Source organism: Macrobrachium rosenbergii, chromosome 27 (genome assembly GCF_040412425.1).
Source record: "Macrobrachium rosenbergii isolate ZJJX-2024 chromosome 27, ASM4041242v1, whole genome shotgun sequence".
NCBI lineage: Eukaryota > Metazoa > Arthropoda > Malacostraca > Decapoda > Palaemonidae > Macrobrachium > Macrobrachium rosenbergii.
In genome coordinates this window covers 32,270,233-32,284,508 of record NC_089767.1, presented here as the reverse complement: position 1 = coordinate 32,284,508, position 14,276 = coordinate 32,270,233, and the positions used below count along the sequence as shown (strand labels likewise).

The following is a 14,276-nucleotide window of genomic DNA, read 5'->3' as shown; positions in this document are numbered from 1 at the left end:
GTAGGTTAGTTTTAGTTATCTGTAACAGAAAACTATTGTGCCGGCTTTGTCTGTCCGTCCGCACTTTATTCTGTCCGCACATTTTTCTGTCCGCCCTCAGCTCTGAAAAGCTACTGAGGCTAGCGGGCTGCAAATTGGTATGCTGATCATCCACCCCCCAATAGTAAATAGATATAACCAGGTGTTTCATACAGGTAAATTGCCTTCGTATTGGGCTCACATGTGTTAATCAAAGTCTGACCAGAAAGATCTGGCATAGAGACTTGTTTTATAAACCTCAATGTTGGCACCTACAAACGTTTGCACCTATAAGCGTTTTTGACATTTTTTTATGACCTTCGACCTCATAGCTGTCGGTGTCTTTTGATCTAAGGGTCTTAGATAATAGCTTAATATAATTTAGGTGTTCATTGTTAGAGCAGATGCTGTCTAAATAAAATAATAATAATAATAATTCTTAAGGGTCTTAGATAATGACTTAATATAATTTAGGTGTTCGTTGTTAGAACAGATGTTGTCTTTGAATAATAATCAAGAATAAAGTATCACTCATTGATGTCGCAATACCATGGGACATCAGAGTAGATGAGAAAGAAAGAGAAAAAATTGATAAGTATCAAGACCTGAAAATAGAAATAAGAAGGATATGGAATATGCCAGTGGAAATCGTACCCATAATCATAGGAACACTAGGCACGATCCCAAGATCCCTGAAAAGGAATCTGGAAAAACTAGATGCAGAAGTAGCTCCAGGACTCATGCAGAAAAGTATGCTCTTGGAAACATAGTGAGAAAAGTGATGGACTCCCAAGGAGGCAGGATGCAACCCGGAACCCCACACTATAAAAACCACCCAGTCGAATAGGATGACTGTGATAGACAAAAAAATAATAATAATAATAATTTGAATAAATATTAAGTCTTAGATAATAATATAATTTAGCGGTTCATTGTTAAAGCAGATGATGTCTATAAAAAAAATAATAATAATGATAATAATAATAATAATAATAATAATAATAATAATAATAATAATAAAATGAATATGAATATGAATACTTATAAACACCCGCCCCACTTTTTTTCTCCATATCAATGAAAACCAAATATACCAATGCTCCTGCGTCTATTACTCCCAAATAACTTCTTTTAAATCCACGCAATATTCTTCTATTAGATATTCTACCAAAAAGAGAAGTATTTCCCAATCTCCCTGAAGATTGGTTACCTATTCACGATGGCAAAGTTCTGTTTACAAAGTTGATTGAACGAATCTGAGCCGATATTAATTTCCGCAAGGTTTCACAATAGCGGATCCAAATTGTTATTGATTTCTGAGTATTTTCTCTAGGGGGGGAGGGGGAGTTGCTCTCTTTGTACCAATAGGATTTCTTGTCTTTTTATTATTATTATTATTATTATTATTATTATTATTATTATTATTATTATTATTATTATTATTGGGGATTCCATGAATAAATGAGTCTTATTTTTCTAAGTCAAAGCGTCTGGAAATTATTTCCAGTTGAATTTTTAAAATAATTATTCGTGAGCCTTACAATATATATATATATATATATATATATATATATATATATATATTATATATATATATATATATATATATATATATATATATATATATATATATATATATATATATATATATATATATATATATATATATATATATATATATATACACATTGCATATATACATACACAAACACACATATACATACATACATACATCCGCACATACATACATACATACATACATACATACTTACAATTTAGGTATAAGTATACATAAGCATCACTTGCCAACATTCACTCTAACCAAAATCCTGTATACGTCATGAAAAGAAGGATAAATCAAACGAAATTTGTTATTGTTAATGTTCTTCAAGTGTTCAGTCAGATGTTTTCACAAAGTGACTGTTATAACAGCTCAAAGTTTAATTGTGCTTCCAAAGGCAGAACATCTATTTCGAGAACTTTTGTCCATAATTATTTTAAATATTCTCGCAGATGTTTAAAACTGGTGATTCATATTGTACAATTGCGTTTCCGAAGTTATTAGAGAGAGAGAGAGAGAGAGAGAGAGAGAGAGAGAGAGGGCAATTTTAGAGAGAGAGAGAGAGAGAGAGAGAGAGAGCAGTTTTAGAGAGAGAGAGAGAGAGAGAGGAGCAATTTTAGAGGGAGAGAGAGGAGCAATTTTAAGAGAGAGAGAGAGAGAGAGAGAGAGAGAGAGAGAGAGAGAGGAGCAATTTTAGAGAGAGAGAGAGAGGAGCAATTTTAAGGGAGAGAGAGGAGCAGTTTTAGAGAGAGAGAGAGAGAGAGAGAGAGAGAGAGAGAGAGAGAGAGAGAGAGAGAGAGAGGGGGACGGTTACGGTCTGCCCTAGAGCAAAAAAAAAACCGTGTTAGCACAAGGCTGGCTTAATCTAAAACGAAAGAGAGAGAGAGAGAGAGAGAGAGAGAGAGAGAGAGAGAGAGAGAGAAAAGTTAGTGGCTACCTTGGAGCAAGAATCCGTGTCAGCACATAGCTGGCTTAATCTAAAACGAACGGAGAGAGAGAGAGCGAACTGATTATTCATGTAACACGTCAGTGATCATTAAACAAACAAGCAAACAAAAAACTCACTTAAATAAAAAGGTTTTTCGAATAACTTCCACAGAGCATTAAGATATGTCTGTGTGTGTGCGTGTGAGTGTTTTATTAAGGATACGATTGGTTATTTGATCATCAACATCCTTGAATCATTAATATGTCTAGAGAACGTTAATTACACTTTAATCCCACCTCACAACATTTCAATATTCTTCTTCATTTCTTACCTTAAGAACTATTGAGAATGTTTGGATCATTTTATTTACATTCATTCACTCAAAAACTTTTGTTAAATTTGACCCTACCTGCCCCTTTGTGGCATCATATTTATTTATTTCTTAATGTGTTAATTAATTTTTTTTCCTAATAACGCATCTCCGCTTTCTGTATTTATCTTCACCTTCTGTTAATTCTTGCTTATGAACACCACAATATTCTTCGGAAGCTTGAATTTCAAGTCAATGGCCCCTGCGGGATTCTTCCATATGAATAGGGTTCATCTTCTGAATAATAATAATAATAATAATAATAATAATAATAATAATAATAATAATAATAATAATAATAGACCAGAAAACTAAGAAACACATGACAATACACAAAGCACTACACCCAAGAGCAATTACAGACAGACTATACATGACACGAAAGGAAGGGAGGAGAGGGCTACTAAGCATAGAGGACTGCGTCAACATCGAGAGCAGAGCACTGGGGCAATATCTGGAAACCAGTGAAGACGAATGGCTAAGGAGTGCAAGGGAAGAAGACTGATAAACGTAGACGAAGACCCAGAAATATACAGAGACAGGAGAATGAAAAACAGAGCAGAGGAATGGCACAACAAACCAATTCACGGACAGTACATGAGACAGACAAAAGAACTGGCCAGCGATGAAACATGGTAATGGCTACAGAGGGGAGAACTCAAGAAGGAAACGAAAGGAATGCTAATGGCGGCGCAAGATCAGGAACTAAGAACCAGATATATCCAAAGAACAAAGATGGAAATAACATCTCACACATGTGCAGGAAGTGCAATGTGAAAGACGAGATCATAAACCACATAGCAAGCGAATTTCCGGCGCTTGCACAGTAAAAAAAGAGGCATGATTCAGTAGCAAAACCCCTCCACTGGAGCCTGTGCAGGAAACACCAGCTAGCTTGCAGTAATAAGTGGTACGAACACCAACCTGAGGGAGTGATAGAATACGATCAGGCAAAGATCCTCTGGGACTATGGTATCAGAACAGATAGGGTGATACGTGCCAATAGACCAGACGTGACGTTGACAAAATCAAGAAGAAAGTATCACTCATTAATGTCGCAATACCATGGGACACCAGAGTAGATGAGAAAGAAAGAGCAAAAATTGATAAGTAGCAAGACCTGAAAATCGAAATAAGAAGGATATGGAATATGCCAGTGGAAATTGTACCCATAATCATAGGAACGCTAGGCACGATTCCAAGATCACTGAAAAGGAATCTGGAAAAACTAGATGCCGAAGTAGCTCCAGTACTCATGCAGAAAAGTGTGCTACTAGAAACGGCGCACATAGTGAGAAAAGTGATGGACTCCTAAGGAGGCAGGGTGCAACCCAGAACCTCACACTATAAAAACCACCCAGTCGAATAGGATGACTGTGACAGTCAAAAAAAAATAACAATAAAAATTTTAAAAATGATAATAATAATCATCATCATCATCATGAGAGGATTTATGATTAAAAATAAATTACTTTTTGGTCTTGTAAGTACCGCTAATCCAAGTTAGATTTAAATCCTCGGAGATTAATGTATATAAGTTCACAGACTCTTAATGTATTTTCCTGATAGTAAATTTATTGTGTTCTACAATACTGGCGGTTCTTTAAATTTAAATTTTCACGGCATGACGATATAAAAAACACACATGTACATTTTTATTACAAGTACTTATTTCTCCGTATTAATTCAAGCTTATTATATAAGTGGGGCTGTTTGCATTACCATTAAATATTTGAATAAAGTATTAATATTCATGTTAGTTTTGTGCAGCATTTGAATACACTTACACTTATAATACTTCAAGTACTCAGTACTGTATTTTCTTTTCAGTTGTAAAAAAAATCCTTCAGTAATTTTTATGACAAAGGTTATAAGCGGAGCTGCTCGGGTCAAACAGAGGTCAACAAAGCGAGCAGTGATATTATCCCATGAAAGGTCAAAAGATTGGACTTGATTTCCTGTGAATACGAAGAGGAGAAGAAGAAGAAGGGATAAACCACTCATTTTTATTCACCTGCGTGACTTTGAAACTTATTCTTTCCAGCTTTTTCTCAGTGCTTTCACATTTAGAAGGTCACAAGGTTTAAATCTTTTTTTTAGCTTTTCTTAATAATTTAGCTTTTAAAGTCACGAGTTTAAAATTGTATTTTTTGTTTAACATCCCTTAGTTATTTGGCTTTTAGAAAGTCACAAGTTTAAAACCGCATTTCTTTAGTTTTTTCTTAATTATTTAGCTTTAAAAAGCCACAATTTGAAATTCGTATTTTGTAAGCCCTCCTTAATTATTTAACTTTAAAAAGTCACAATTTTAAATCGCATTTTTTTCAGCTTGTTCTCAGTTGTTTAACTTTTAAAAAACTCACAATTTTTTAGTCGTGTTTCTTAGCTTTTCCCAAGTATTTAGCTTTAAAAAAGTCCCAATTATAAATTCGTATTTTTTATCTTTCCTTAATTATTTAGCTGTAAAAATCACCATTTTAAAACCGAAATTTTTTAGCTTTTTCTTAATTATTTAGCTTTAAAAGAAACAAACCTAATTATTAAAATATTTTACCGATTTACCAAAGGACTATGTGGCAACGATTGATGGCCGAAAATTCTATTGGCCCAGCCCCGTCACCTGGTACGGATTGAAAAAAGAATGAATAGATATTCCCAGTCAAGTTCACCTGGCAGGTGGGAGAGAAACCACCCTTCCCCCCTTCCCCTGGCCCCCTAACCCCCCCACACGAAAATGCAAAGAAGGCTTGTATAATATAAACTCTCCGTTATCTCACCAGTACATACGTATGTATAATTCTGTATGAGTGAATATACTGATATCCGAACATGGGGGACTGATATGCACTTGATACGTGTATGCATAACTGTGTATGTTTTTATTCAAGACTACAGAGGTAAATTGTATATTACAAAGCCGTTACATTTCGTACAGTCATATGCTTAAAGGTGTGGGTGTAAATGTTTTCTATGTTTGTAAACAGAATATGATCTTAGAAACGTAAAATATTGAAGGCATAAATACAGTTACCTCTCTCTCTCTCTCTCTCTCTCTCTCTCTCTCTCTCTCTCTCTCTCTCTCTCTCTCTCTCTCTCTCTCTTATATATATATATATATATATATATATATATATATATATATATATATATATATATATATATATATATATATACATATACATACATACATACATACATACATACATACATGTGTGTAATGCTTCTATACGTGTATGCGTCTACACAGTGAATGACCCATGGTGTCTGTACAAATTGTTAATTAATTATTCAGTCATAACATAACGACAGACTTCAGTAATGAGACACGTAAGGTGTATTATGAATGTTTATCAGCAGTCTTCGTTAGAGAGTATGTATGTATGTATGTGTGTACGTATGTAGGTGTTCCTGTGTATATATCACACTTGAACATATGGCGTATTATCAGATTAAATCTGACCTTATTTCAGCTATTATAGGTGCTCTCTCCAGACCAGCCCTTGGGTCAAACCCGAAATGACCCCATATGGATTATAATCTTCCCAAAAAAGGATATTATCAAGGCTCAGTCCCTTCGCCCACGTGATTTGAATCAGGATGAATAAGGAACTCCTGCGTGAAATTCGTCCTAATTCCTTGACAGCTTAGGAATTATAGTTTTTTAGTGAATACAATCAGTAGGATGAAGTAGCGTTTATTTCAGTTTTCTGTTAAAGAAAACTATTGTTCTGGCTTTGTCTGTCCGTCCGCACTTTTTTCTGTCCGCACTTTTTCTGCCCGCCCTCGGATCTTAAAAACTACTGAGGCTAGAGGGCTGCAAATTGGTATGTTGATCATCCACCCCCCGATCATCAAACACATCAGATTGCAGCCCTCTAGCCTCGGATGGGCCACCACCAGGCCTTGGTTAAAGTTTCATGGGCCGCGGCTCATACAGCATTATACCGAGACCATCGAAAGATCTTTTTTCGGTAGCTTTGATTATACGCTGTAGCGGCTGTGCAGAAAACTCGATTGCGCCGAAGTTTGTACATAAAACGAAGGTTGAAAAGCTGAGTTATATCTCTCTCTCTCTCTCTCTCTCTCTCTCTCTCTCTCTCTCTCTCTCTCTCTCTCTCTCTCTCTCTCAATACAAAAGAGAAATTGCACTAAATCGTTAGTGTCTTTGCCCTCCCTCAATGTATGTAATTTACACGACTTATAGTTATATTTTTACGTCCAAAGTTTTGACTGACATTGCAGGCTAGTGATGGGCCGGTGGATGTTAAAGTTACGTTTAGATACAGTCTTTAAGGATATTTTGACTAGATATGATAAGGAGGTATTTCCATACTTTAAAAGTAAAACACTAAAAAAATCAATTTTAACATCTGCAATATCATGTAAATGACTGGGGTACGTGTAAGGTCCGGTAATACCCATAATTCAATCAAAAACGTCTTTTCCTCGCTGATTGCATTATGGCGATCAAAAACATTCATAGTGACTGACTATACCAGCGAAAACAGGTTTGATAATGCTAGCGGAATAAACCATCATAAATTAGTCTCACGAAGTCGTACGGAGTGTCTTTATCGACTGAGGTTGCCGAGAATTAAAACAAACTAGATATCAGTTAATTTACAAGAAGATGAAGCAATACTGTGCTCATTTCTGTCAATATTTTTCATTTGAATCATTTTACTCGGAATCCTGCAAGGGGAGAAGGTCTTAAATGTCCTCAGATTTCCTGAACACCTTCATTTTTCAACCCTATTCGGCTTTCCTTGTATCGTTTGCTTTATTTTTTACCCTCGGTAAGTATTTGCTAGGTTTTAAGGAAGTAATGATCCTGGATTTTCACTGTTAATGTATTGGACACATTAAATATTCACAGATTTCAGGAAAACCTTCACTTTTAAAACCTTCATTTTTATTTTAGTTATGAAAGTTAGTTAAAAGTGAATTATTCGCTTTGAACTAGATAATATGAACTTTGTCCTTGGGCTGAAATGATAAATCTAAGCTCTAAAAATTGTTCTTACAAAGGGATTTATAAGCAATATAATAAAGTGTCTTATCACTTAATAGCGCAAGGATAAATGCTTTTTAATGACTAATTTTTATTCTAGGAAGAATTTTATTACTGAAAACTTACAAAAAAAAAAAAAAAATTCTGAGCCTGGAACTTGCCTTAATTATAATGAAAATGAAAAATGCTGCCTTTTACAGTAAAACAAAAATGTACGACTACGTATAAAATGCACCGAAAAAGAACTTTTTTTACGTAATGTAGGACCTACGGTACCGCTGCCTTCAAACTGTACCGTTCTGGTACAATTTTACGAGTCACAAGGCAAATAAACTGACAAAGAAATTTTACCGTTATGTGCAAACAGCATTACTTGCGCCCTGACAAACATAAGCGCGCTTACGGCGTCTTTGGAGGCGTCCGTTTTAACCAAAAATATTTAAAAGCGTCGTATTTACATAAATATTTGAGATTATGAACTTATCGTATTATATATAGTAGTAATATTTTATTTTAAAAGTAAATTTAACTTATATTATGCTTATAAAGTCTTTGTATATACATTATTTTCGTAAATATTGGTATATTTTCCAAACGAACGAGCCTCCATCGTTTCCGACCCCTATCGGTTACGGAGGTCAATACAGAAAACACATCACACTGCTGAACACACTATGCTTTAAAACGACGAACCGGCTTAGCCCTTTTCATCCGTTTACCTCATATTACTTGCACGATTACTTACAGATAAAAGTACTCTCTGAAATACGAGTCCCACGTTTCTTTGTCCATTGAAACAAACGCCAGTCACACATAAACAAGAGCTTCCCTAGACATAAGCAAGATGGTAGTAACGGAAGACTCTAGTCCTATGGCCTAACACTGCTCGAATTCTCTCATACAAGAGAAAGCTGTGGATGTACTTACTTACGAGCATGGTGGTTTATCACTCACTAATGTCTTTACACTAAATGGTTCACACTGGTTCACTTGCGTTTCTGATACCCCGGTGTATTTATCCCAAATGACTTTACGAGCCAGAGAGAGGGAGAGAGTTGCCAAATAGGGAAAAGGCGAGTGTTCGTCGAGTCCCTACAGGTGGACTAGATATCAGGATTAGTGGTCTACTAATCATGGATATTATTTTGTACAGCACGCGTGTTTTTTCAGATTTGTGATTGATTAGAGGTGTTTGTGTGTGTATATATATATATATAACAATTCGCATAAGCAAAATAAATAAAAATAATTGTTCGGTGTCATTATGGGTAGCCTAAATGCTTTTGCGTTTAAAGGCTTCTCTGTTAAAGTAAGTGTACTTTTTTTTTTTATACGATAGTTGATTAATAGTTGCTAACATTTGCGTAGCCATTTAGCTATAAAAGAGGCCAGCTGAGCAAACAACTTAGCGGTATAATGCATATCCTTGACCTTAAATTTTTAATAACTGTTTTTACAAAAATAAAAATAGATGTATTTGCGGTTCGGTGTGAGTTGCGTTTTCATATCTGAAAATCGTCTTCATAAATTTTAACCCTGAATGTTTTTAATAAAATTAAATCATTCACGTTTCAAAAAATGTCTCGAATGAGAGTCTCAGAGAGAGAGAGAAAGGCGATGTCTTTAGGTAATATGAAAGCTTTGAGTAACTTGAAAGTATTTTACTGTAATGTGACTACAGTATTATATTTTAAGTAGAATATTGAGAAAAAGTTTATACAGTAAATAAAAAAAAATTTCTTAAGAATAAAATTTATGTATTAAATCTGATGTTGTGATTATATGAATAAATTTACTTAAATTTATCCTCAATTTTCAAAGTAAAATTTAATATTTCATAAAGTGAATTTTTTAATTTGATTTAAATCTTTTTTAATTGAAGATTTTTATTAATTTTAATATGTTAACACACTTTTTCTCCCAATAATATTATTTAAGAGTAAAAGGAAATTAGTTTTTTTACACAGATGAACAAAAAATTGTTACAATATAGTTTTCAAGCATTTGAAAACCAACAGATATCAAGCCCACATCATGGTTGGGGGGGGCGGCGGGAATAGTGTCGTCAGTGCACCTCACACGGTGCACTGCAGGCATTACTTAATAACATCCTTGGCATCGTACCTTCCTTAGGCCCCTAGCTGCAACCTCCTTCATTCCTTTCACTGTACCTCCGTTCATATTCTCTTTCTTCCACCTTTCTTTCCTCAACCCTCTCCTAACAATTGTTTCATAGTGCAACTGCAAAGGTTTTCCTCCTGTTACACTTTCAATAAAAACCGTTTTAATTCTCAATTTCCGTTTCAGCGCTGAATGACCTCAACGTAAGTCCCACCGGCGCTTCGCCTTGAGCCTAAATTTTATATATTCTATTCCATTCCAATCCAGCATTTTCACAAAGCTCATTCATAAAAGGTGTAATCTATACAATGACATAATCCTATCCAATTTATTTGCTATTTTTTAACGTAGAAAATCGAGCTACAAATGCCCTTTTAACACTGAAGTCACTTCGCCCTGGAAAAAATTGACAACCACGTGCGTGTGTGTGTGTGTTCGTGTGTATAAATGTAGTATATATGATAAGGTTGCAGTACAAACAGTCATAAATACGTGAATATAATTAAAGTGATTGTTTACGTAAATGTGAAAAAGTCAGACATTCCAAAATTTCCCGAAAAATATTGAAAGCAACCCGTCATAAGTTTAGAGGTTATATAAAAAATGTACTTGGCGAAATCCTAAAAGTTTTAGTACACTGGTAGTTTGAAATGAAATGTACAGTCTTCTGAGTGAAAATACAATTAAGAAATTAAATATAAATATTATAGATGCTCTGAATATCAGTTTCAAATAAAAAGTTGACGAACTACTAAATATAAGTAAAAATAATTTAGCCAGATACCTTATTGACATTCTTAACACCATTGGCTTGTACTGTATACCACTTCTGATGCAAATATAAAAACCAGTGTAGAATTGATAAATAATTCAATAATATAATAATTACCGGTGATTCTAATCGTGAATTGTAATGTGGTATCAAAGCACCGATATCTGATAAGATAGTAATTTTATCTGATAACTTCGAGAACTGTCAGCTGGGTATACCATTCTATAAGAACACCTCAGTAGAATATTTGTTAATTATGCTTAAAAGAATGTAAATTTGAAATCAGTCTGACAAACTATTAAGTAATCTGTACGTGGATTTCTTTTTAAAGCTGATTTTTCAAGAAAATCAATTCGTGCAATGTAATACTTTCAAATGAATACCACATTGTTTATGAATAGGGTTCATCGCCTGGATAATAATAATAATAATAATAATAATAATAATAATAATAATAATAATAATAATAATAATAATAATATATGCAGACACAGGAGGTACTCTAAGTCAAAACTCAACGCCGGAAACATGATGAAAGCCATAAACACACGGGCAGTACCAGTAATCAGTTAGAGCGCGGGGGTAGCGGAGTGGACGAAGGCTGACTTCCGCAGCATAGACCAGAAAACTAGAAAGTACATGACAGTACACAAAGCACTACACCCAAGAGAAAATACAGACAGACTACATAACACGAAAGGAAGGAGAGAGAGGTCTACTAAGCTTAGAGGACTGCGTCAACTTTGAGAGCAGAGCACTGGGGCAGTACCTGAAAACCAGTGAAGACGAGTGGCTAAGGAGTGCAAGGGAAGAAGGACTGATAAAAGTAGACGAAGAACCAGAAATATACAGAGACAGGAAAATGAAAAACAGAACTGAGGAACGGCACAGCAAACCAATGCACGGACAGTCCAAGAGACAGACTACAGAACTGGCCAGCGATGAAGCATGGTAATGTCTACAGAGGGGAGAACTCAAGAAGGAAACGGAAGGAATGCTAACAGCGGCACAAGATCAGGCCCTATAAGAACCAGATATGCCCAAAGAACAATAGATGGAAATAACATCTCACCCATATGCAGGAAGTGCAATATGAAAGACGAGATCATAAACCACATAGCAAGCGAATGTCCGGCGCTTGCACAGAACCGGTACGAAAAGAGGCATAATTCAGTAGCAGAACCGGTCCACTGGAGCCTGTGGAAGAAACATCAGCTAGCTTGCAGTAATATAGTGGTACGAACACCAACCTGAGGGAGTGATAGAAAACGATCAGGCAAAGATCCTCTAGGACTATGGTATCAGAACAGCTAGGGTGATACGTGCCAGTAGGCCAGACTTGACGCTGATTGACAAAATCAAGAAAGTATCACTCACTGATGTCGCAGTACCATAGGACACCAGAGTAGATGAGAAAGAAAGAGAAAAAATTGGTAAGTATCAAGACCTGAAAATGGAAATAAGAAGGATATGGAATATGCCAGTGGAAATTGTACCCATAATCATAGGAACACTGGGCACGATCCCAAGATCCCTGAAAAGGAATCTGGAAAAAGTAGGTGCCGAAGAGCTCCAGGACTCACTCAGAAGAGTGTGCTATTAGAACAGCGCACATAGTGAGAAAAGCGATGGACTCCTAAGGAGGCAGGAAGCAATAATAATGATCACGTGTTCATATAGCTTTTTCTCTCTCTCTCTCTCTCTCTCTCTCTCTCTCTCTCTCTCTCTCTCTCTCTCTCTCTCTCTCTCTCTCTCTCCGTAAGGGTTTTCAGACGAAGACTTGAAGAAATAAAGAAAGCTACATGTTCGTTTTTATTTCCAATCTAGCTTACATATTGTAAATTTCTGTTACTATGTGTCTTTCCTCTTGAGGATGTCTTGGATACAAGGCGAAACCGGTCAGGATTTAGACCCAGTATTACAATTTTCCCTGTGGTATACCTACTATATATATATATATATATATATATATATATATATATATATATATATATATATATATATATATATATATATATTTATTTATGTGTGTGTGTGTGTGTTTGTATGTGTGTAAGCGTGCGTACTTGCATGCGTAAAACGCCGAGTACATATCAAATCATCCCATCATGGCATTATCAAAGGACCTTGGTGCATTGTACTTCTTGATTAGCTGATATTGAGCAATCTTGCTCTTTTTGATATTCGTTGACTTAACGTCCACCAATTCTAAGTAACAGAGAATCTATAATAATCTATAATCTATAATGATCTATATATTTCCCCTCTAATGCATCCGTAAGAACCACTTTACACTATTTGTTCAAATTACGTTTAATCTGACCTTGTGTTTACATAGCTTCAGCCTTGAATGAACTAGCCAGCTAGCTTGGAGTACAGTATTGATTCTGAATCTTTCTTGCTCTCTTTCTTCCTTACTAACTGCTACGCTTCTCGTGATTTATGCTTTGGTTGAAATTATTGCAAAAGAGTGTTCCCTCTTTTATATATTGTACTGTGTTGCAACGTCAATATTTTCGTACTCAAGTCCACCTTTACGAAAATTGTATTCCTTGTCAATATGCTTGCACAGAGCGGGAGAAAGAGAGAGTGTATGTTTGTGTGTTGCGTGTCAGAGTTAGGTTTAAGGCTTGTATGGCTGTTCCCTGACAACAGTTCAGTTCAGTGACTTGTCAAGACCTCTTGCTTGCACTTGACTAGTCTGCTTGAGCTGGACATGTTTGCCTGCGTGAGCTTTCATTAGTGCCAAGTTAATAACAGTAGTTTATTAGTGCCGTAGTTTTTTCTCTGGAGTTGAATGGGAGTAAACTGTGATTTATTAATTACTGGTCGTCTTATATATGGTGTAATTATTCCTGTCCGTATTTCTTTCATTTCTGGTTGCCTAGGTTAGGCCTAGTGTTATGAGATTTAAAAGTGCTGTAAACGTGTAAATATCTTTGTGTTAATGTATTAACTGTGTAAAAGCATTTGTGATTTAATTTAATGACTTAATCATACAGTATATATTGTACAGTGTGTATAAATTTTAGTGTTGTGACTGTATCTGTAGTGAATTCAAGGTATATGTTCATGTGGAACTTATACAATTTGTGATTTGATTATACAGTTTATATAAGTTTTAGTGACTTATTTATACAGTATTTATTATGCAGTGTATATAAAATTTAGTTCTGTGACTGTATCTATAGTGAATATAAGGTAAATATTTGTTCTTGAGCTTCTACTTCTAAACATTAGTGCCACTCCAATCCTGGAGAGATACCACCACTTAGAAATATTTATGATAGTCCCCTTGAATATAAATTTTAGTTAATTATACAGTGTATGTTATACACTATATATAAAGTTTAGTGTTGTGACTGTATCTATAGTGAATTCAAAGTATTTGTTCTTGTGGAAACATTTCTAAATATTAGTGCCACTGAAATACTGGAGAAACACCACATTTTAGCAATTTTTATAACATTACCCCTATCAGTGGCAAAGCTCTGT

The 14,276-nt window shown here is 35.1% G+C and overlaps 1 protein-coding gene across 3 annotated transcripts in view; it reads right to left on the bottom strand.

Moving 5' to 3' along the window:
- LOC136853571 (beta-hexosaminidase subunit alpha-like) overlaps positions 1 to 14,276 on the bottom strand; it is a 29,948-nt gene that overhangs the window by 13,478 nt on the left and 2,194 nt on the right. The window contains exon 1 of one of the 3 annotated variants that reach the window (XM_067129304.1): positions 8,816 to 9,017. The exons of 1 other annotated variant lie outside the window; for it this stretch is intronic. In XM_067129304.1, the coding sequence (XP_066985405.1) occupies positions 8,816 to 8,825 (10 nt within the window). In that variant the 5' untranslated portion in view covers positions 8,826 to 9,017. Of the gene's footprint in view, positions 1 to 3,630; positions 3,650 to 8,815; positions 9,018 to 14,276 lie in introns of those variants that run through there. One more of the 3 variants, XM_067129303.1, reaches the window with a different exon arrangement.